Genomic DNA, 25,593 nt, shown 5'->3' on the forward strand with positions numbered 1-25,593 from the left:
TGATTCTACAATTCATAGCAAATATTGGCCAAATATCTATGATCATAGATTCATAGCAATGAGCTTCCCTATACTTTTTTTTTTTAAAAAGTCCCCTCAATCGTTAAAGACATTCATTGCAATCTTGCAATATCCCAAAGTCGACCACCGTTTGGGATATTGATTGCACGTAAGCTTTCTCAATGGGCCGCCTTCACCAACTCTGATGGATGCCATTACCACCAAAGGCCCTCCCACCGCCCATCTTCCAAGTTCCAACCCGACTTCTTGTATAAGCCCCCTCTAAACCTCTGTTTCTTCTTACTACTAATGTAATTGCTAAAAAAAAGAACGGCCGAAAGAAGCACCGAAGAATACCACAACCATTTAACAGTAAACAGGATAAAAATGAAGATGCCACCGAGAAGATCGAGCTTGGCATGTAAAGGGCCTATACAAGAACCTCAATTGCCACCATCAAACAAACCATGGGACTCCACTAGAGTGACATCAACAAACTTTGCACAGGCCTTGGCACTTTCCCTGCATCTTGTTCCGATACCAGTATGGTCCATAATCTTTTGGAAATGCAGGGGGCCGATCACCATGGCTTGGAAGCACATACATAGAAGGGGACCAGCAAGTTCGGCTGCATCAGGAATTTGCGGAGGGACTTCCTACTTCTTGGATAAACTTAAACATTTGAAGGGAAAAACAAATAAATAAATAAAAAATAAAAATCTACATGTAAATAAAGCTCATTCCATAAATTAGGGTGAAATTTAACAACAAAGCTTAATTTATTGCCAATAGTTTTCCACTATATCTTCCTTCTTGCTAGGAATACAATGTATATTAAGCAAAATATGATGATGATGAGGATGTATCAGCCAGAACCTGCAAGTGTAAGAAGAATAATTTCAGGAAATGGAATCAATGTTTCTCTGACATAAGGCAAGTGTTCTTGGATTAATATTTCTAAGGAGCTACCTCAAGTTGCTCTTCAGTAAATGAATTTTTCTGAACATTCCACATATCTGCATGGGTCCGTCGGAACTCCGCAACTGCTTTAGTAACTGTAGATTTTACAGGTGATGGCTCCCCAGCAAAACGAGCTAGTAATGTAACATGCTCAGGCAACCAACTGAAAGAGAGAAATCATCCAGAAAGGAACAAGAAATTAAAAACCCAATAAAGATTCTAATTCGTTGCCCCATCCCTCAAGTAGATCATGAAGCAGAATGCATATTGACTAGCTCTACAGTCAGGTTTGACCAATTGCAACCTATTAGAAATTTGCCAATTGTTGACCAATGACTAACAAAAAACTATTCCTAGGAATTTTGTCAAAGGTACAATTGAAACTTTCCAAATTTATGGGACATGGGCTTTCAAGTGTGAACTATAAGATAATAATCTGGCCCTTATTGGCCAATAATAGCAACTATTAGTTTTTCAAAAGTCAAGTCTAATTGGGGGGAAAAAAAAAGTCTAGTGGATTGGATTTTCAAACATTGAAATCACATCCCACTATACCCAACCTACTGGCAGCTTTAAGTAAGATCCCTCTTGCTTATGTTTTGGCAATATTTTGTTGTCATTAGTTATATAAGCATTACGTCATGCATAATCTAACTTGTTACAGCATATTTCTCGAATCAACTTATAAGACCCAATTCTTATCTTTAGCCGAACACACCTGGGCATGTCATAAGGGGCTGATAATACAGAAGCTGCCAAAGCAAGTACAGTGCCATGTATAGAAGCTGTGGAATGACGAGAAGAATTTCTGCATTCAGTGATTATGAGATATTGATCAGAAACATTGAGCTGTGAATGGAATATGTAGTTACTATGTCTTAATCCCTTATAAAAAACAAAAAAAAAAACACGTAAGTTCACACCTATAAATACATGAAATTAAATGAATATCTACTTACTGGTTTGTGTGTGCATGAGTTGGCATTAGCAGTGTCATCAATGCCTCTTTTTTTCGATACATAAATTAGGTGTCATCAATGTCACAGGCATATATTGAGAACTTTAAAATCTTATGCAGATGATTAAAAATTTCCTCATATTTGATGCTGGACACGTGGATGCATTGCATATAAAAAAACTAGATTCCTCAAAATGGCTTGCACCACGCATTGTAAACCTAAAATTACAAATGACTTCATTTACTGATAAAAAAAATCTATAAATGACTTCAATGGATGAAAGAAGCATTAGGAGTGCTTCCGCAAATGAGAAGATTTGGTCAACTTCAATTCAAAGACAATGAGCCAGGGCTGCATTGTTCAAACAAGTATTCACAACACTACAAATGTCTCCTCTTATCTGTGTTTTGATTTCAATTTCAACGAATGAGAACTTACTTATGAAAGGCAAGCAGGTGAGTTTTCATGTCCATGCTTAATGCATGCAAATGTGAATTCCCAAATATATATAGTTGTTTGCAAACAAAAATACATACATGAATGTTGTCCCCTCATTGAAAAGCTGCATTAACTAACAACTATAGGGACTTCAAAAAAAAAATGATACATAAAATAAAATTTTATTGAATCAAAAGAATAAGGGTAGCCTACACAGGAAGTATACAAGATGAAACACTTGCATTAGTGCTACAAAAATAAATAAGAAAAGCATAATGCATTAAGTGTCAAAAACAAGAGAACTAACCTCTGCTTTCTCTTTCTTGGAAGATCATTTGCCTTCACTTTGGCTCTATCACGAAAATCTCTAGCTAGATCTTCATCCCCACCCTTCATTAGGCCTGCCAGAACTGCCGCAGCATGCTCTCTTACCTGAGCCAGAAATTAGCTTAATAAAGTTGAAACCAACAAAACCTACCCCTGGCTCAAGTAACTAACTCTAGCGTTTCAAAAAAAAAAAAAAAAGATGTAGACCCCCAGAACATTAGGACATAAAACAGTTAAAGGAAAATTCATTAAGAACTATGTGACTAAGTCTTTATATTTACTTCATTCCAGGCATCTTATGACTTCTGCTCATGAATTTGAATTTCACTCAGTTTGATCAAGTTTCTAAATTAATAATATTACTCAAAATCTAAAATAAGACAAAAGTTGAGGCACCAAGAACATGGATCATGGGACACTCATTATTCAACATTGATTTTCACTTGATTATTCGTAACTTCCACAAACAAGGGTGCACTATAGTTTTTTTAGGGGAAGCGATGGCAAATGCCCCAGAGTAGAAAACTTTATTGAAGGAACAGTAGAAAACTTTATTGAAGGAACGATTCAGCGAGGAACTTGCCTCCACTTGGTTGTCAATCAGTAGCTTCTCCACGGTGCTCCAGATCTGTTGTTTCTCTAAACGTGAGAGAATGAAAGTATGCCTGTTAAAAAGATTTTGAAGAGTTTTACTTAGTATCAGAGAAAAAGTTTCTCTGCATATCAGACCACTGATGCCATACAAAAACTCATTAAAAGCTGAATCGGAAGAGTAAATTGAGACAAACAGAGAGACAAACAGAGAAAAGGGACCACAAACAGATGGTCATATGACAAAATAAGAACACTCTTAAATGTAATTTCTTATGCAGAAACAATTTGAGATGTGAGTTCCAAACACATCACAAAATCATCCCATGGCCCCCACCCAAAAAAATGAAGAAGAAAAAACAAAAAACAATAAGTTTAAAACAGAAAGAAATAAAACAATAGAAAACACACATAACAGACTATAAGACTAGTATGACTTACAATCCTTGCAGGATGCAACGCAAAAGGGGAAACACTTCAGATATCATACCTATACATAAAAGTTCGCAGATATGTCAGTGTCCCAGATCTGGTTCGCCAGTTAGAATCATTGGCTGAAGAAAGAATCACAGATACAGTCTCCTGGATATGAGGTTGCCAGAAAATCCTCCATTTCAACAGTTCAAAAGCTGCCTTGGCCAATGTTGACAAATCTTTATTTGATGTTTCCTTCAGAAAGCAGCAATATTTCTCAGATAAGTTCTGGCGCCCGGCCTACTTGGCACCATGACGCAATTAAAATGACCAAAAACCAAAAAGTTCTCTAGTAGATTGTTTGGGCGATAAATATCTCTGAAGGATTGAAATGAGATTTAATAGAAGCATGTTAATTTGGTCAGGACTCATAACTGTCAAAGATCAGAAAGTGCCATCAACTTGCATCCTAGCATCTCTATAATAAATCAGTACATAGTCTCCTCTCTGCAGGAGTTCTCTCCATGGAATCTCTCTTCAAGCATAAAGCACGTCTAAGCATTCAGATTAATCTAGTTAATAACCATAACCAAACAAAAGCTCCTAAAATGGAAATACACCTAAAATGTTACCTATGCAGCAGAAGTCTGTTACAAGATCATGCAGGCAATTCAAGAGCTTGTATAAGACTGCAAATTGTCAACATCTCTTATAATGCAACCAGGGAAAGAGGAGAGGGGATACGTGGAGGGTGGAGGGGACCAATATAAGTTTTGCATATCCTGGGATATTGCTGAAATGTTTTTTTTTTTTATCGATAAACAAAGTTTTATTGAGCATAAAATATTAAGAATCCTCTTGCTTAAAATGGACAGCATGATATCTAATCATATCTCACATATTAACACTTGGAAAATATGAAGGTCCAGTTTCAGAGGAAATTTTGCAGTGTTGTTCATAAATTTGCTTCAATGCCATATTTAAGAAGATTTTGTAAGTTTATTCGATGCACAAGGATATTATAATTTCTTTTTGACAATAACTTGGGGAGATACTATAAAAAAAAATTGTTAAAAAATGGAAAAATAAATATTTTTTTTAAAAAAATTGCATTTTATAATTTAGAAAACCAGTCAATCCATGCCATCACTAGGCATCTGAAACGACCCACACGAACCAAGCTCAACATCCTCGTCAAGAGTGAATTTAGTAAGTCTTTCACATCTTTGTCGCACTGCCACAAAGTGATGTCTCTCTCTAGCTTACTTTATTTTTCTTGAGCTGTACCTCCCAAAAATCACCTTCTTGTCTTTCTCCAGATGAGACCACCACCAAGTTCAGTATCACCCATGAGATATGTCAAGGTTTCTTTTATTGTCACTGGGTGTCCGGGAACAGAGTCCTGACTAATCCTAGGGGTGCACAGACCATTGGCAAGGAGTTTCCCACAAATGCACCTCAAGTAATTCAAGGGAAAAACCCTCATTCTAATGGCCCCTAGAGATTGTTTGCACCCAATGAAATTCAAACCTTGGATCTTGGAGGAAGCATACCACCAAGACCAAGGCCTTTACCACTTGAACCAATCCCTAGGGGTTAATCCATGAGATACGTCAAGGTGATGGTTATTTTCTTTCCCTCTGGCACACGGGGTAGCACCGAAGTACTGTTCCATGTTCCAATGGAAGTTCTCCAACTCCTTGGCAGAATGAGTACTAGTGAATGTTGTAGGTATCAAAGGAAAACTAGGGTTTTCTTTACTAAGTTGCGGCTAGGGTTACATGGCAGCTAATCTTCTACTTTATTGGGATGCAGCAGAACTGAAATTCGAATAGATTAGGATTTATCTTCTAATCTTATCTTGTATTTAAATTAAACTTGTACATATTTAGATAGGATAAAATCAGGTTAGTTTAGATAGAGATAAAGATGTAGTTTGTTGAGATTCAAATTTGAATTCTCAATCTTATCTTTGTAATTATTTCTATATAATGAGAAGGAAGCACCTCAAAGGGGTCATTCAGCCAAATCTGACAGTAGGTTCCAACGCCTTTAACTTGGGGAGATACTAATAGAACTAGGGAATTCAAAGAAAACTAGAGCAGCAAGCAGCAGATAAAGTTTGATGTGTAAACTTAATAGCTACTTACTGGCATATCTAAATTGTTGACTGGAAAAAAAATATTGAACAATTTTCCATCATATAATTTAAAATACCAGTTCAACCAAATATTACTCATTTACTCATGGTCAAGGAATGATTGATTTGAGATATTCTCCCTGACATACTGGTCAACTAAACCCTCTAGTCCCTAACGCTAAACTGGAAGGGACAGAAGCAAGAACAATATAAAAGCTACTCAATTTCAGAACCAAATAATAGTCCCAAAGGAAAATCTGTCAGTAACATAACATAATAAAAAGCATACTCAACACACCTGCAAGGAAATTACAGGATAAAGAAGTCCCACTACTACATCCAGCAAATATGAAGATCTTCCAGACTTCAGAGATGAGATGATAAAATGGAATATCTACAAAGAGTAGAAAAAATTAAGTCATGAGTAAAAATATTTCGGTAAAAGAAGATTTAGTTTTTTTTTTACAAGGAAGAATAACAAGTAAGATTTAGCTGATTAAAGGAGGTTCACAGGAAACTAATCTAGAAATTAGTACCGTTTCCATCCATTTGACATCATCTTTCGAATCTCCATTCATACGTCTATTCTGATGCCTCTCATCTGCTGGGGTCTCCAAATTGTCAGACTGACTGGTATTCTGAATATTCACTACCAGTTCAGATGCTCTGTCTATTAGAAACCGAACCCAACTTCCTTCTTTAAGCCGGTAATTAACATTAGTGTTTTCCCTTTCAAGCGAATGATCACAATCCAATGATGCATAAAGCTGAATGTTTGAGCACAACACAGAAAGGGTAACACCTATAGCTTCCCTTACCTGTTCCGCAAAAAAGATGAATCAAAAGTCATGAATAAGAAATTAAAAAAAAAAAAATCGAACAATACAATAATGGAGAAATAAAATTCTTGATTGTGTTTCGCCTACAGTAGCAACACTTGTGATTTTTCTTCTCCTTTTCTGATACCAGATCAAGGAGAACATGCAGGAAAGATTTTCCAGAATCTAAGAGAAATCAAGATATACAAGCAGCCTAAGATAACTTTGAAAACAAAATAAGAGGATCAAACACATAAAGGAGAAAAAATATAAATGGCATAAATCCACAACACACCTACTCAGCTTATTGTAGTCCTTATAATATAACAGTCTAACTTTTAACATTGAAACTGTTGTAATTAAAAATTATTGTTTCCACAGCTACCCTTTTTTATTCTGCCTATTTAAAGAAGCCACAACTATATAACCATGCTCTTCATCCATCTTTCATTTTTACAGAGAGAAAATAATAATGACACAGCCATCTTCATAAGAAGATATTAAAAGAAGCAACAGTTGCTTAAAATTTTTGCTCTATAACCACCATATTAATAGGCATATACAAGAGCACTATAATATAACAATTTTTAGGATAATCCAGGCAAAAAAATTCTTGAAAAACTGAAGGCTATTTAGAGTTTATATAGACATACAAACACAAAAAAGTTTGCCTAGAAAATTGGTGAGACCTATGAGGAATGCTTACTTGGGCAGATGAATGGCACATGTTACCAAGCAGCTCCCCTAAAAGTTTATAATGGAGCTGTAACTCAGTTGCTGGCATGTTCTGAGGGGATATTTCTATAAGTGCAGCTGACAGAAAAGCATAGCGGTTGGCTACTACAGTTGTAGTTGCTGTTGATGGTAAAGGATTCGCCAAACAGTCTAGGATTCTTTGCCTCAGAAGAGGGACTCTTGTTCCGTATTTTCCTTTTCCTGTAACTGCATAACGAATACAAGCTGCCCACTCAGGTACCGATTCCACTGATTGTGCTAAAACAATATTCTGCAACTGGACCATCAACCAGCTGTCCCATGCTTCTAAAAGACCGTTAACATCAGAATGCAACACCCCAGCCAATGCTTCAGCAGCAACACACTGCTTAGACCTTTCCTTGGCATTTGCAAACTCCTCCAATGTACCTCTTAGTGCCAATAAAACAGGCATGCCACATTCCTGTATTAGCCGCTTAAAAATCCGGGCAAAATTAGAGTAGAAGGTATCAGTTCCTAATAAAGAAATCCAGCTAGGAGTACGTGGCCATGCAGCAGAAAAATCAAAATAAAATTGGGTGATTGATTTGTCTGCTAGGCTCTGAAAAGCTGAATTTCCATGATTTCCTCTGGAAGATGTGCTCTCAGTATCAGTAATTATGTGAACATGGGAAAGACTATTCAACGTCTCATTGAAGAAACCCTCTTCCTGAAAAATACTAGTTAAAGCTCCTTCTAGGGATGATTTGGTACTTTCTAGTAAGTCCCCAGAACCAGAAGAGCCAGAGTGTTCCTCAGCTGTCTGTTTATAAGGAGATTCCTTTAACAGTGTATTTAAGGCCGAGATTGCAAGTATTCTTGTCTGAGGAAGTTGGCTTTTCAAATTCCTTAAGAAGTGACCTGTAAATGTTTAAAAAGAAATGTTAGAAAAACTACACAAAAAAATGTTAAAAATGTCAAAACTGAGATATTTGCACTCAATTTATTGCAACGGCGCTATTGAGAAACAAAGGCAAGAGGCAGTCTCTGACACAACAAGAAGAACTGACCGGCAGTTTCACTCAATATCTTAGAAGAGGCATTTGGGTCATTCCTAGATGCCATAGCCAACAGGAGTAGAACTCTATTAGCCATCAGATTATACCTGATAAATTTTGAAAAGAAATAAGCCTATATATAAAATATTTACAACAATCAGTCTAAGAGAGTACATAAATTCAACCAACTTCAGCTCATATCAATAAATAGAATTTAAAGGAAAAAAGTTCCCAAATAACCAGATATTTACCGCCAATGCAAGCCAGTGGAATCAAAACTCATAGAACCAATTTGGGAAACCAAATCTACAAAATCTGGGACATCCGTGTCATTGTTTGTTTTCCTGACAATGCTTCTAGATACTCCAGCAAAGTAGATGTTGTATTTGACAAATAACTGTTGGCACTCAGAGAATGTTAAACAACAGAATTCACAACTGCATACTCTTAATCGTTAAATGAGGATTTTACCTCATTAATTGCTTTTTGGCATTTCAGTGATTCATGGTGGGAGCTTCAAGTAGAAACAAAGGAAGGTCAGACAGAATTCATACGAAATGTTAGCCATTTCCCAACAGAAACAGAAGTTCAAACAAGTTAAATGAAAATTTTTCACCAGTTACCAATCATTTTTTTTATTGGCACCAGGTGTCCGGGAATAGCGTCCCGACTAATCCTGGGGGTATTTGCCAGTTACCAATCTAAAACTGTTAAGTTATGCAAATTTACCTGGAAAGGATCCCAAGGATGAATAAAGAGAATGCTTTTGGATCCTGGAAATAACAGAAGATACATCAGAAGAAATCATTTTTTAAGATCATGTTGAGCATTTTATCCTCAGAAATCATTTTTTAAGATGATGTTGAGCATGTTGTCCAGAATGACTACCGTTGTCAAATGCTTGAGAACCGTTTGTGAGCTAAGGACTGCACAGGAACCTAGCACTGCATATTCTCGTGATTTGGGGTTCCGCAAATTCTCAGCAAGCGTTAGAACACACTTTGAAATCATTGATGGCCATCTCTTGATCATCTTTAACAGAGATTTTCCAGCAAGTCTGGGCACCATGTCAAAATATTAAATCCGATAAATAAACACCACCAAAAATCCCAGAAAATGAACTGATGCCAAAATTCCAACATATTGATAAATACACATGCATACAAACATATGCATATGCACATATAGTGTTTAATGAAGTAACGTAAAAACTAGAACACAAATCCACCACTTACAAGGAAGCATCAAAGGTTTTGGCCAAAACTTTAATGCATATGTTCCCATGTAAATTGAAAGCACAGGGACCTATTGAAAAATATGATCTAAGCAGTTTTTATTAAGTAATTGAAGATTTTAAGCAGTTAACTCTAATCAGTATTCAATAAAATCACAACTTTTACCAAAATCTCCAGGCTCATGACACATTGTATCGACAGGAATGGAGGCTACATCAATTAATTAACAAAATCTCTCCATAGAATGAGAATGCCAGTTCAAGGTTTAGCAAGGTGTTAGTACAGTTTGAAATTTTATTCAAACTACCAAGCACTTCATCTTATCTACATCTCCAGGTGGGTTGTAGGCAGCATCTTCTAATTAATTTCATTGCTTTGTTGGATTAATGCATTTAGTACGATGCCATGTCCCTTTTCTTATGATCATAACCATTAATAAAGGTCCAATAAAGCAGTCTAAATTATCCTACTTGAAATGTGCATTATATATTAGTGGGCAACAACAGTCACAATGCACCCAAAATAGATAACAAGATTTAGAAATCTGTACTATAATTTTTCATCTAAGAGGTCAAAGAAGATTAATGGACTTACGTGCGAACAGTTTCATAACTATGCAGGCATAGACTTAGAAGATCATCCATCAAAAGAATCAAATGGTCTGATGGAGAGAAATTCCCACTTGTACGGAATAGATGGTAAGACGATTGTGAGGATCTCCATGTACTGTGCATGTATGCCTTGTCAATAAGCGCCCACCTTGGCCTGGGATAGAAAATTAAGGTTTAAATGCTACATGATTGATGCATAGTTCATGCAATGAATGGAAATCATACTCTTCACCTTCTGTTCCCCTTAGAATGAGATGACACAATGAAATTAATCGGAGGTTCAATTATGGCAGAAGATTCCAACTTCCATGCCTGCCGGTGATTTGACCATTCATCATATTCCAAACTTCCTAAAGGACAAAAATCAAAACAGTTGATTAGAAAGAGGACATATGGGGGAAAGGGGCCCACCGAAGGGGACTGCCCAGGAGGGGAGGTGTTTGTGGTTGGATTGCAATAGGTAGCTCCAACGCATCAATATGTTCAATTCATCTAAATTCATTGTGCATTACCGTAGTTCACTAAAGCATCCATAATACGAATAATGAGTATCAATAAAATGCTGTCATCAGACTTTTCCTGTAACAAGTATCTGTTCAATGCGCAAAGATCAATGAGTTCAGAAAATTAGAGCCAGCCAGATAAAAGGGTTGATATCCAGAGAAGCAATAAATTTAAACATTACTTGCAAGCTTCATGTATAACCTCAGCAGCTTTTTCCCGCAGTTGAGTGCTGCCAACACTCGAACCTGTTGCTCCAGCAATTAAGAAAGTATGATCAAGATCCTCAACCATCGTATTACTGGAGGATGGGCTGAAATCAGGCAAGCAAGACAATACTCCTTGCAATGAAGAATCAATACGCAAAAGAGTCACTTTCAAGTGCTCTTTCTCATCTCCTGGGTGACAAATTGCATGTAAATTGTCAAATAATGGAAAAATATGCTTAAACTGCATGGTGGGGAAAAAGAATTTCATGTTTATTTGGATGCACTGAAAACATTCTTTCACCACTACGTCAGTCTAGTTAAAGGAGAAGTTGCCAGTGGAATGACTGTCTATAACCTGGTTCAGAATGGGTTTTAGTTCGGCATATGGTCAAAAGATCATCCAAGGCCGATTTAAAATGAAGGTCCAAAAGTTCATTTGCAAAATGAACTTCTTCATCAGTTGGAATATGCCACCTGGGCCCCATTGGCAGTTTATCGTGGGAATAATCTTTTGTGCTAATCCATCCCTCCAGTTCAGAAGCAACAGGGTGACGGAAAATGCACCTACCAAACCAGAATTATAAGGTTCTCATTCTCAATTAGAGATTTAAGTGAATGAGAATGTAGACACAACCTCATGTTAATAAAGAGAAACATACTTGTACTGATCCATTGGATAATAAAGAACCAGGCTCCCAAGGAGGGATCGAAGAAGATGATCACCAGCTCCATTGACCTATCGTGTGACCAAAAATCTATTAAAGAAGGAAATTTATAAAACCAGAGAATGATTATTAAGTAATGAAGTAAGCAAGCATCCCATTTGGAGACGCTTCTGCATTAATGGAGATAATTTTCAATCTTGCAGGTACTTTAAACAGCCACGAGAAAGATACAAGACCTTCCAAGATGGAGAATCAAAAGCAGACATGATGGCCTCTTTAAACTGATCTCTGTAACGGAGAAGAGCAGTGCCTCCATAACTGATAGCAACTGACATTATTTTCAATTGATAATCAAGTGTTGTTTCCAGAGCTGGAGAAAGTGTGGGTTTTTCCTGGAAATATAAAAATTTAACTTTAACAACAAGAACATGGGTGCAGTAATATAACAAGACAATTCACAAGAGAAATACCTTGGTTGAAATAGAGACATTGGAACTTCCTCTTCCTCCAAATCCTGTGACCGGCATTCCTTTTAAAGAGGATATAACAGAGAGCAAAATGGGCTCAATAAGGTGTGTAACTGCATCTTCTGGATTCGAATGAACACATGCACAACAAAGCAGTCCAACCTCTGCAATTGCCCCAGGAAGAATATTTGTCTTGACAAACTTGGAAATTTTCTTCAAAGCCTGTAATCAAGGCAAGGAAAAAGCTAACATCTTGTTATGAAAACTCAATAATATAAAATCAACCGAACTGAATATGTCTACTCGAGTACTTGTACCTGATTATACAATGATTTTGAAAGTCTCCCAAGCAAGATTTCAAGCATGCAATAGTAATAAGGACCATCCTCAACCAGAAATGTTCCTGATGTAGCAGATGAATGAAGGCCCTCATTCCTGCAGCACCAGCAACTAATTATTCCAGCAATAGGGCAATGTGGAAAGTGATGGCAATGTATATCTAGATGCATATTATCGCAAACATAAAGAAAAGAAGAGATGGGACAACTAAATGCCAACACTTACGTAACACTGCTGGGTTCCAAGTGCAGAAGCAAGGAAAATAAGCGACATAAGAACTCATCAAGCCATTCAGAAAAGCGAATCATAGGCATGAATGAAGACTCCTCTATATTGTCATCCAAAGAAGCCAACTGCAAGTATACAAGTATGTAAGTAAAGCAATTTATTTACAAAGTATAGGTATATAAATCAAGTAAGATCATTATGGGCCAGTGTGCTTACATTGGAAAAAATGGAACCAATTAATTGCATGGTTGCCAAGGTTTTAGGAGGATCATTGGCATCCATACCAAGTAATGCATTGGATAATGAAACCATCAAAAGATCAGTGAACATGTCACCACCATCAATAGCAACTGATTCTGCTGAGGCCGACTGGGAAGTGAGAAATAGTGAACGCCCAACAAAGGCTACTGACATCACAGCAATTTTCAGCTGGTGGGTGGCAGTCATCTGACAAGACAAAAAAAAATTGATAAAAGAGAAGAAAATTTGAATGAAACAAGCAAAACTTAAGGCAGTGAAGTTTGTTCATAACACCATCAAATTGGACTTAGTTTCTTAGATAAACATGCGTCTTCTGTAAGGAACCACTGCAAATGTCATTATAACTTTTCAGCAATTCTATGATGCAAATAAATAATACATGCAATGCTACTTACCGTCTCCAAGGCCATATGAAATCGAGATGCCACAAAAGGAAGAACCAAAGAAGGCTCCACATAAGACAAAATAGAAGTTGCTGCAGCAACGGTCTCAGATAGATGTTCATTTTTGCTATATTGACCACGGTCAATTAACTTCAACATCACATTCACAAAATATGTCCTTTCTGAGCTTCCTAGACACAGTTCGGGCAGTCTATTGTTATCTGTGTTCCTGTAATAACAGTTATTTAGTAGAAAGAACAGAAAATGTTCTAAAGCATATTTAGTAGAAAGAACAGGCAGTTCTTACTGCTGCTCATGTTGTAGGCGTTTCTGAAATTGGATTATCAAATGGAACAAAAAACGCTCCAATGAATATGTCCAACGACCACCGTTGGAGGGATGGTAATATCTACAACAACAAATATCAGTAAATAACCAACAAACAGAAACTAGAACCAAAGTGCATGCTTAAAAGCAGGAACTGATATGAACATTAGAATGTGAGTTAACAAACTGTTCCAAAAGGTTGACCAATTTCTCAAAATGTTCTTGGACTGAACTACCAGGCTTTAATAGATACACCTGCCATGGACATTATAACATATCAAATACAAATATTCTACTAACCATCTATATGGTGACAAATTCATGAAAAAAGTCAAATGTAGCCCATTGTAAGAGTCTTACAATTGATTTTGCAATGGCCTTTGCTGGGGTGACTGTTTTATTGGAGAACAAGAACCTTGTGTTTCTAGGAACATCCATGGAAAAAGGATAGGATCCACTTCCATTTGCCACAGGAACCTGTGGTTTATCAGATGAGGCAAATAAGTGTACTTGGTAACAATAACATCAACAATAATTCTTATTAGCAGCAGCAGCAGCATTGTTACTAGTAATTATTTCAGGCCATCTAGTAGAAGCAAACACTGACACGATTTTGGTTTCTTTGACATTATTTATGCATAATCAACAGAAATACAATGGCAAATAGATGAACATGATGAAAAATCAGCTCCATGAGATTGTTTTTTCTTTTTTCTTTTTCTTTTTTTTTTTTATGTTGGGGAACCTCTCCAAGGCAGAGTCCTTCGAACTCACCCCTGAAGAATAAAACCCAGTCCCGTGCACAACCCTCGGAAGTTTCCCTACATGGAACTGGTTAAATCGTTGGCTTTTCAACAGAGGGAGTGGCCCCAAAGAATTGTTTGCAACCATGAAGTGTTGAATCTTGGACCTTGAAGGGAATGATATCCCAAGACAAAGGCCTTCACCATTAAATTCTGAAACTCTAGACTAAAGATAGCTCATAAGAATTCAGTATATTTGTTTACATATATTATACATATATATAGTATGTGTATATATATTTCTTTTTATAAGTAAAAGGAAATATATTAAATCATGAAAAGGGCAAGGCCCGAGTACACATGGGGTATACAAAGAGCCTAGCTACTGTCTAAGAGCTGCGAAGAGCAGCATAAAGTTTAGTAAAGGAAGTGCCATTCAGTACAATAGAAGAAGCCCATAATACTAGAGTGTGGTAAAAGAAATCCCTAAATGCTTCCAGAGAACGCTCCTTATCCTCAAAATAGAGACTATTCCTTTTGTTCCAAGTGCACCACATTAGACAAAGTGGCACCATTTTCCAAATGTCTGCAATCTGCCCCTTTCCCCGAATTCCTCTCCAACATGCCAAAAGTTCAGTCACCTTTCTAGGCATTACCCATGCCAAGCCTAATCTTGTGAAGATGTCATCCCATAAGGCCGTAACTGCTTCTCAATGAAGGAGTAGATGATCCGTTTGTGTTTGCACATAAAGCACCAATCTGTTAGGTAGAGGCCACGTCTTCTCAGTTTATCAATAGTCAGAATACTCCCATGGGATGCTAGCCAACCGAAGAAGGCCACTTTTAGAGGAACCTTAGTCCTCCAAATGCACTTCCGAGGGAATGCAGTGGAGGGGTGTGCCGAAAGTACCTTGTAAAAGGAACGCACTGAGAAACGTTTGTTCCCTGTGGGTGACCAAAGCAGATGATCTTCTCCATCAGCATGTGGATTCGACACTTGTAACACGCTATAAAAGTAAGCAATGTCTCCCAACTCCCAATCTTGTGCCGCTCGAGTGAATCTTACTGACCAATGGGTGAAGTTAGAGGAGCTGTCCATATTGTCCTCCTTATCAAACACAATCCTGAATAGGGAAGGAAATGTGATCTTCAGGGCTACCTCGCCACACCATAAGCTAACTTGGTTGCCTCTTACCACCGCCATCCTGCAATTAGTAAGAAAAACTTCCCAACCATTGCGTATAAATTTCCACAAACCCATGCCATAAGCCCCTCTTACTGCATTGGAGCACCAACCTCCCCGTAAGCGCCCATATTTACCATCGATTATTTCCCTCCAAAGGGCGTCTCTTTCCCAGTGGTATCTCCATAACTATTTGCCAAGTAGGGCCATATTGAAAGTTCTCTAGTTGCAGAGCCCCAATCCGCCATTAGCCATTGGTGTGCATACCTTATCCCATTTGATTAGATGGAATTTTTTCACGTCCTCCGAACTACCCCATAAAAAATCACGAAAGGTGTTCTCCAATCTATGGGCCACACTTGCAGGCAACAGGAATAGGGAGAGAAAATATGTAGGAATGTTAGAAAGTGTACTCTTAATAAGAGTGACTCTGCCACCTTTGAATAGGTAGAGTCGCTTCCAACCCACAAGTTTGCGTTCGATTTTCTCGACCACCCCATTCCACATAGTCTTGGATTTATGAGGGGCCCCCAGAGGGAGACCAAGATACTTCATAGGCAAGGATGACACCTTGCAGTCCAGAAAATCAGCCAATTCGCTTAGATTATCCACCTCTCCGACATTAACAATTTCAAATTTTGCAAGATTGACCTTGCGTCCAGAGACGGCTTCGAAACAGAATAAAAGAGCCCTTAGGGAGCGAATCTAATCAGGATCCGGCTCGCAAAAAATTAATGTGTCATCAGCAAAGTGAAGATAGGAAATTGAGAGATTACCATGGGTGGAGCCGCCCACTGAGAAGCCCGAGATGAAACCACCCTCCACCATTCCATACAACATTCTACTTAGGACATCCATTACTAAAATGAAGAGAAGAGGTGATAAAGGGTCCCCTTGCCACAGACCCTGGGAGCTATTGAAAAAACGTTCAGGAGTGCCATTCACCAGGACAGAAAATCTAACGGTAGTGATACAATGTTTCATCCATTGGCACCACCTTTCCCCAAAACCATAAATGCCAAGTATATACATCAATAAGTCCCAATTTACATGATTGAAAGCTTTCTTCATATCCAACTTGCATAAAATACCTCGAGTGCCGACTTTAACCCGACTTTCCAGACATTCATTAGCAATAAGGACGGAATCAAGAATTTGCCTCCCTTTCACAAAGGCGTTTTGGGACTTCAATATAATCTTCCCCATAACTGCACTCATCCACTGGGCTAACACTTTGGAAATGATTTTGTAGACCCCACCCACCAAGCTGATGGGGCGAAAGTCCTGCAACTCAACTGACCTTGCCCTTTTTGGAATAAGGGCGATAAAAGAGGCATTGAGACTTGTCTCAAATTTCAAGAAAGAGTGAAATTCGAGAAATACCTTCATAATATCCTCTTTGACGATGTCCCAACTAGCTTGAAAGAAGGCCATCGTGAAACCGTCGGGGCTTGGGGCCTTGTCTTTTTCCATCCCTTTTAGGACCGTAAACACCTCCTCCTCTTCAAACGGCCTTCCCAACCACACTGCACTTTAGGCCGCCAAGGGTGTTGCTCTTTAAGAAGCTGATCATAAAAGTGAACGATGCTCTTTGATGGCTACCCTGTTAGAGATAATCCTCCCTTCGATGTGTAGGACTTCGATAGCGTTGGTTCGTCGATGAGAGTTGGCAGCACAATGGAAAAATTTAGAGCACTTGTCCCCTTCTTTCAACCAGAGACCCCGTGATTTTTGTCTCCAGGATATCTCCTCCATAAGCGTGATTTTTTCCAATTCAGCTACTACCACTGTTTTCCTTTCCTTCTCATCCGCCGTGAGGGCCCCCGTCACTTCTTTATCCTCGAGTCTCTACAATTCCTGAAAAAAATTATCTCTTTGATCATTTAGGTTCCCAAAAATTTCCTTGTTCCATGTCCTCAGATCATTTTTCAAGGTTTTAAGTTTCCCGACTAAGACAAAACTGGGGGTGCCCGAAATCTGATAGGACCACCACCAAGATCTGATTTTGTCCATAAATCCCTCCGTCTTCAACCACATATTCTCAAATTTGAAGTGTCTCCGCCCCTCATGAAGACCCCCGCAGTCCAACAAAAGCGGAAAGTGATCTGAGCAAAGCCTAGGGAGGCGTTTTTGACATAGGGTGGGGAAGTGTGTCTCCCAGGAGGGGGAGACAACAAATCTGTCCAGGCGTGACCATGCCCTCCCGTTTGACCAAGTGTAGTCGCCCCCCCACTAAGGGGAGATCAATCAAATCCAGCTCGAAGAGTAAGGCTGAGAAGTTGGCCATGGCTGAACCCGAATTAGTGACCCCCGACCTTTCACTCGAGAACCAAGTGGTATTGAAATCACCTCCAATGCACCAAAGGCCCTCCCACCAATTGCACAAACCAGCAATCTCATCCCAAAGAAGCTTCCTGATATTGTCATTGTTCAGGCCATAAACGCTTGCAAAGCCCCATCCAAACCCGTCCTCCAAAAACTTGGAGGAACAAGCAACCACGAACTCACCAATGGATTCTTCCACCAAATCAACGACTCTCTTGTCCCACATCACAATAATACCGCCTGATGCACCCTTGGAAGGCAAGCTAGTCCATCCCGCATAAGCACAATTCCATAAGCTTCTAATAATTTTCCTATCCACATACTTCAATTTGGTCTCCTGTAACCAAACGATGTCAGCCTTCCATTAAGCTCTTCACTCTAAGGCGTTTGTTCGGGTTATTTAAACCCTGAACATTCCATGAAATGATCTAGGGCTTCATGGATCACCTAGGTTCACCTATTGATAATCCTCTCCCTGCTAGTGCTTCCTTCTCGAGAGCCATAATTTACGGAACAAGTCTCTTTAATTCCCTTTCTCTCTTGTTGGCAGAGCAATGAATGTGAGACTGCTCTACTGCAATGGCTGTGAAAAGCGCTATCAATTGGTCCTCAAAGCCGACGCAAGAGATCCCTGCACAATGCCAAATGTCTTCTACCTTCTTCAGCACCCAATCTGTTTGTGGGTCAAACCACGGTAGTGCTGGGGGCAGAGAACAAATGGGACTAGGATCATCCCCTTCGTTCCCCATTTCAATGAAATGCACTAGGTGAACTGACCCTCGTTCTCCCTCCTCTTCTTCCTCCTCTTCGGAGCCAAGTTCTACCTTTTCCTCAACTGTACAGAGAATCCTAGAAGGAAACTTGGAAGCTTCCATCAAGGAGGGGCCTACGCAAACCACTGGATAGATATAGACTTCTTCCCGCGAAAGCAAATGATAGCCCAGGGACTTCGTTGGGCAAATCGGCCCTTTCTGTGGTGGCGTCGATCCTCTAGAGGCCTGAGAAACGACGGTGACTTCGTTTTCCTCTCCAGACGACTCTGTCGAAGACGTGGCTAACGTTGTCATGCCCAAAAGCCGCGTATTGTTGTTGCCGGTAGGTTTGACGGGGGCCGTCGGCGCTGTCTGTGCTACTGGCGAGGATGTCGGCTAGGTTTGGCTACTCGAGCTTAAGGGGGAGATTCGGACCCGAGGTGAAGTGCTGCCGGGTCTAGCCTTAGGGCTGGCGTGACTTGGGAGTTGGGCTGCAGGGTTGCAAGCCCAATCCGAGTAGAAGGGCCGGCCTAAGAGTGAGGGGGCTAAGGGCTTAAAGCCCGTGCTGGTGAGTGAGGGGGCTAAGGGCTTTTAACCAATGTTTTAAAAATCGTTCTGTTCCGGCCGGAATGGCCGGAATTTTTCGTGCCAGAATGGGATAGGTATCTATTCCGTTCTGGGTCAAATTCCGGCCGTTCCGGTCAAATTCCAGCCGCTCCGGTCAATTCCGGCATGAAATAGTAATTCCGGTCCGAAATTAAAATTAAAATTAAAAATAAAAAATAAAAAATAGCTCTCTTGTAAATAAGTTGAAAAATAATGGATAAAATTGTACCTTTAGAATTCAAATACCCCTTTCCATGCACTAGAAGTATTGTTAATTTTAATAATATGTCTATTCTTTAATTTTTTTCCTTTATTTTTGTGTCTTAACTCAAGTTTGTGATTTTTTTCAATATATATTCATTTTATAAATCTTTAATTCTTCTATATATATACACATAAACATATCACACACTTACATATATATGTATTTATTTTATTAATTGTTTATATATACATAAAAATATTTATATATAATATATAATTAATCCCAAAACGGTACACCGAAACGTACCGGTACCGAAATATTCCGTTCCAGTGCCTCAACCGGAATGGTCTCCGGAACGAATTTCAAAACTTTGCTTTTAACCCTCTGAGGGCTCAAAGGCCCGTTGAGCCCAGAGCCTAACAAAGGCCCTTTTGGCCCAGTGCTTGATGAAGGCCTGTTATAATCTCTTTTCTCTGCCCTTGCAAAGATTTTCCTTCCCATTTCCCATTCTGAAGCTTTCAAGAGTGCAACAGACGTAAACTCAATGGCTTCCCTGCCCAGTCTCATCGCCATGCCCAGACCCATATCTACTTTTTTCATCAAAAGGGCAACTTCTTGAAGTACACCCGAAAGTTTAGCTTTGACGTCCTAGAAAATCCCTTCTATTTCTCCTAACTTTGTACCCTTGTCAGAAAGCCCCTCCAGGTCCACTGGGCAGTTACCAAGTTTCCCTTCCATCGACGCCATGGCATAGCTGCTCTTTGCCGCAACACCAGACAAGACCGCGGCGTAAGAAACCAACTTCCCATCCCGAAATGGAGCACCCTCGGAGTGCACCACCACACATTTGGCTACTTTTCTGAGATTGTAGGCAAAACCCTCCCAGCCGCAACTCTTGGCACCTTCAGAGATGATTAAAGAGCCTCTTCTCCTGCCATTGTTGAACTCCTCCAATTGAAGGTAACACCCCCTAGCATTTCTAAGGAGTTGAATGGTGAGAACCCCATTACCAACCCTCAGCTTTTTGAAGAAGTTTTCACGCCACCTAGTCTCAGTGGCTTCCACCACCATTTTCACCACCCATGAAGCCGCCGCTCCGTTGATGACGAGGAAAATAGCCATACGTCTGCTTTTCTCAAGGATACGAAAACAGTTTACACCCATCTTCAAGAAGATGAAGGTTTTTGATTCCACAGTTTATTACCTACTACCTTCCATCGCAGTTGAGCAGGGTAGATATTGAAAGAGGGGGAGGGAAGGAACAAAAAAGAAAGGGAAGGGTAACAAGGAGGGAGAGGGAATCAACTCCAGTGAGGGGCGCCGGAGTGGGGGTTGGTAGCATGCATGCAGGCACGAGGGAATGTGTACGGAGAGAGAGTCCGTATGTGTATATATATATAGATTTCTGGATAAGCCTCCTTGAGTGCCTTGTCGCCACACCATATTTGTTTAACTACTGATCAAAAGTATATTTGTTTAACTAGTCTTCTTATTATTAAAACCCATAATAAAGTATTAATTATCTAAAATGTCAATCAATATGTACTTCCACATCCTTTATGACAAGCTTCAGGTAGAATGTAAGTCATGTTCAGCTACAAAACTCAATATCCATGCGCTAGGCAGCATTAAATACTTTTTAATAGATAAATAAAAGATAATTTATAAATATTGAAATAGACATAGGCCAATTACACAAGTATACACCTAGATAGGAACTAGAAACAGATACAAGGAAATCATAAAGGCTGAGACCATTAAAATACCATCCCTACATGTTTAACATACCTCAAACATATTTAAGTATCTCGTAAAAAGTGTGGGTAAAAAGCACTCCCAGTCAATAAAGTTGCAGTTCTTTACAACACGAGCTACAAGAGCAACCCATTGACTATTCCAAAATTGGCAATTTGGTATCGAGTCCCACAGGTCTACACAGGATTTAATCCAATCACTGCCAATGCCAACAATAGGAAGTTAATTTGCCTAAATGAGACACGTCAAAAAACATAAAGAAAAAAGTTCCCAAAAATATGTGCTTCCTACCTTGAAAAAAAGTCCTGGTTGTCCAAATTTGTGGGAAGAAACAGTCTCACAAACCCAGATCCTTCAAAGGTTGAATTATGCCATGGATTATCCAATAAAGATCTGCATATTTTTTTATCATTTAGAAAGCAACACAAGTTAAAAAAAAATAAAAAAATTAAAAGAGCCCCTAGAGAGCTTTTGCCATCATGACCAAGTGTGGCAATCCAATCTTACCTCATTCACTACAATAGGAAGCTTGAAGATGGTAAGCCTATCATGACCAAATTGACAACTTTGATTTCTATTTCATATTGTTTTAGCATCTAAGGGTAAACATCAGCAACCACAGGACAGTATCAATGTGAAAAAATATCAAACCTAAATGACTTGCTTCTCAGGTATTCCATTTCCAATGTTCCATGTAAAACGCCAAAAGTCAAAAATATAAAATATATGCAATTAACTTTTGTTGAGTGATATATGCAAATAACAACTACCCCTTTTTTGTTTTCTTAACATCAAATGTTAAACATCAGTGACAGCAGGACTGTATGGAAGTTGAAAAAATATCAAGCCTGAAGTAAATGTATATATCCGCTTCTAAGGCACATTATTCCCATGTAAAAAGTCAAAGGTCAAAAACATAAAATATATGCAACTGAAAAGAGACAGAACGGCGTGTAATTCCCTTTGACATAATCTAGAAAAACAAAATGATCTTACTGATGAAGTGAGAAATTCAAAATTGCATTATAAATTTCAGACAGATAAGGAAAATATGAGAGAGAGAGAGAGAGAGAGAGAGAGAGAGAGAGAGAGAGAGAGCATGCCTAAACTCAAACCATATCTCAGAGGCAGAACCTGGTGGAAAAAACCTCCGGCAGGATCGAACAAGGGAAGTAATAGTCACAAAATGTCTCTGTCTTAATCTCCACCCTTCAGGACCAGTATTCCTATAAGATGTTATCCAAAGGCTTCAGCATGTAAAGTTGTTAAAACCATTAAGTACAAGACAAAAGATGTTATGCATGCAATTACATGATAAAGGAGAAAGTTCTTGTACTTGTTATATATTGATACAGATATCTTGACCTTCTGTTTATTATAAATAAAGGATATATTGACCTTCTATTTGCAATTTTTTATTTTTGTTGGAAAGTTTTTACCATGAAATAATTGGCTTTAAGAGCATTAAATAGTTTAAAAGCACAAATAGGAGAGTTTTTTATTTATTTATTTATTAATCAGTCATTTACAAATGTAGTCAATGGGTCTTGGCCGGTACGGCCGGTATATGCCGTACCAGCCACTGGTCCAATATAGAAATTGTACCTGTTTCGTACGGGTCCAAATACCGGCTGATATTTCGGCCTGTACCGGGCTACATAGCGGCCGGTATTTCGGCCGTTACTTTCTTCTTCTTTTTTTCATTTCTTCAAACTATAAGCTCATTTTTTTACCTCAAATTTAGACTAGTCTATTTATAATTTATATATATGTATTTATGCATAATTTATTCATATATAGATTATTATTTTGGAGTATAATTAATATATATATTTATATATATAATTTATTCATATATCAACTATCCCGAAACAGTACCAGTACTGAAATATTTCGTTCCAGTGCCTTGACCAATACGGCATCCGGTACGGTATTCAAAACATTGGTCTTGATTCTATGACCTCACCCTCCACCCTATATCTTACGGGAGGAGGAGGAGTCATTTGAGCATTCATAATCTATTATAGCAAAGGGAATACATTATTTAACCCAAAAACTTCTATTTATAGGTAATCGAAGATTTTATTATAACAAGGCCAAGCCCAGGAACACAAGTAGTATACAAAAGGAACAGCTAACTACAAACAAAAAAAAATAAGCATAATAATAACTTAAATTGATACATTTTAAAGGTGTGTACAAATATCTCACCTTGTGAAATGTGTATGAACCAAAGTATCATACAAAGGCCGCCACTGAACCTTTAAGGAAAGCTTCTTTCGGTACTTATTAAGTACTTTTACTAAGATATTTCCCCATCTAACCTAATCAACACAAATCGAACAGTCATTTAAGAAAAGAAAAGGAGTAAGACAAACATGTAAAAGGAAAAAATTCTTTCAAAGATATAATAGATCACCTGCGCATAAAGTTTATTTTGTGAATTTATAAACAATTCTAACCCTATCTCGACAAGTGTGCTGACATCTTCCAAAGACACATCACTTTTTGCCTTTATGAAACTGCATAAAAAATATATGTAAGTTAGCTTTTGAATTCTGTTGCATCGATGCCCTATCTTCATTCACTTCAACAAAAGTTCAACAATCACTAGCAGCGAGTTAAAATGGACAGTCTGAATGGAGGACCAACCCAACTATGGAGTAAACATGATTGATGATTCTACGCCATTGTGTATGGAAAAATATGTAACCATAATTATGTATCTCCCATACATTATAAATAACACATAATTTACACCAGAAGATTTGCACATCAACAAACAGCAACATAATGAGAGATTTCCCTTTTACTTGTTTGTACGGAATAAGAAAGATAAATTTGTGAGAGAGTAAAGTAGGCATAACGCCACCGTCAATACGTTAGTTGATGACATCGTATACTGATGACCAGACACCTCCAAGCACCTTATATCCACCACGGTGACAGTACTAAGAAAACGAATTAAGTTTGAGAAATATAGCTTCTTCCTTTAGAGTTGCCTTGCCCCCTAAACAAGCTAAGACGCAATCTTCAGCCAACATTTCCGGGGTAACAACTCCATTTCTTTGATTACCTAAATCCGGGCGTTCAGCTGGGGTCAACGCACAATGCTCTGATGTCGTTGCTTAACTACTTGGTGGGAAAAGAAACAGAAAACACCCTTTTTGGAGTGAAATTAGTAGATAACTCAATTAATAATGTCATCCAAACAATAAAACCAGAAAAGAGTAAACGCAAATGACATATTAGCATGATTCAGTTTCCCATTTATTGATCAGATGGTTACTCAGAAAGATAAAATTTATATGCCATAACCAAATTCGGACACGAAAAGACAACTAAACAAAGTTTTAACTCGAAAGGCAATAAACAGAAACACAAATAAGAACCCCGAATCAAAATCGTGCTGAGAGAGAGAGAGAGAGAGAGAGAGAGAGTAGAAACATTACAGGTCGAGGACAGAGATCCACTTGAGAGTAGAGTAGACGGATTCCGGGTCGTCGGGTCGGAATGATGACCTGATGGAGTGGACGACCCGAGAGAAGGATTCCTTCTCTCTCTGGGTCTCTTGGGCCACCGGTGGAGGAAGCCACGCATTGTACAGATGCATAATTGGTTCTCGTAAATGGAGAAAGGAGAATGAAGAAGAGGAGGAGCAGAATGGAATGAATCAGGAAATTTTTAGTGTGTTGTGTTTATAACTGCTTGCGAGTGAGTTTCCTCCGATGGTCTTTGTCTTCTTTTCTTTTTTAACAAGAAAGAAAACAAATACGTTTTTGTTTTTCTTTTAAAGGAAAGAAAATAAAGACTTGCGGAGGAAGGCAGATTTTTTTGTTTTTCCCAGAAATTCTATTTACAAGCACACCCTCCCCGTTGGCACAAAGTAATTTGTCACTTTTGCTCACAACTCCTTCTCTCGTTTCTCCTTTCTCCTTATCCCTTTTCTCTATCTCCATCAGTGTGCTTCCCCTTCGCAGGCCACCGAATCACCATGAGCAGATTAGGCCCGGTTTGAATATACTTATTTTATCTCCTCTTATAATCATGCTTGGAACCGTGTTTGGATGTAACACGAGACTGCACCCGACAATTATTTTTAAGTTCTTTTTATAAATTTACATTATTAAAATATACTTCATTAATTACTAAATTAATAAATAAATAAATAAATAAAATTGTCAAGACCTAATCGGGACCCAACTCTCGAGAATAATAGCATTTTTGTTCATCTTATTTCATTTTATTATTATAATTTTTTAAAAATTTTATACAAAATATAATAAATAATTCAATTTTTTAAATTTTAAAATAATAATAATATTAAAAAATAATATACTAATAATATTTTATTCAACTTTTATCTCATCTTAACTCACTATTTAAATTTCAAATAATAC

General features: G+C 38.3%; 1 protein-coding gene across 1 annotated transcript; it reads right to left on the reverse strand.

Annotated features, from left to right (window-relative positions):
- Positions 1 to 680: 680 nt before the first annotated feature.
- LOC122280826 (proteasome activator subunit 4) lies at positions 681 to 25,046 on the reverse strand. Its single transcript, XM_043091873.1, has 35 exons — positions 24,646 to 25,046; positions 23,613 to 23,715; positions 23,405 to 23,517; positions 22,297 to 22,419; positions 21,485 to 21,586; positions 21,227 to 21,392; positions 13,985 to 14,101; positions 13,812 to 13,879; positions 13,605 to 13,706; positions 13,310 to 13,526; positions 12,870 to 13,100; positions 12,651 to 12,778; positions 12,404 to 12,521; positions 12,090 to 12,308; positions 11,856 to 12,011; positions 11,614 to 11,690; positions 11,310 to 11,518; positions 10,930 to 11,143; positions 10,757 to 10,836; positions 10,477 to 10,594; positions 10,228 to 10,398; positions 9,287 to 9,455; positions 9,128 to 9,171; positions 8,870 to 8,912; positions 8,650 to 8,795; positions 8,411 to 8,505; positions 7,354 to 8,261; positions 6,366 to 6,647; positions 6,128 to 6,223; positions 3,766 to 3,944; positions 3,268 to 3,349; positions 2,665 to 2,789; positions 1,679 to 1,768; positions 970 to 1,123; positions 681 to 876 (listed from the first exon to the last, which is right to left on the reverse strand). Exons 1-35 carry the CDS (start codon positions 24,804 to 24,806, stop codon positions 835 to 837), a joined length of 5,448 nt encoding a protein of 1,815 aa, XP_042947807.1. The 5' UTR covers positions 24,807 to 25,046; the 3' UTR covers positions 681 to 834.
- Between the last annotated feature and the right edge of the window lie 547 nt (positions 25,047 to 25,593).

This window comes from Carya illinoinensis, chromosome 11, assembly GCF_018687715.1.
Source record: "Carya illinoinensis cultivar Pawnee chromosome 11, C.illinoinensisPawnee_v1, whole genome shotgun sequence".
NCBI lineage: Eukaryota > Viridiplantae > Streptophyta > Magnoliopsida > Fagales > Juglandaceae > Carya > Carya illinoinensis.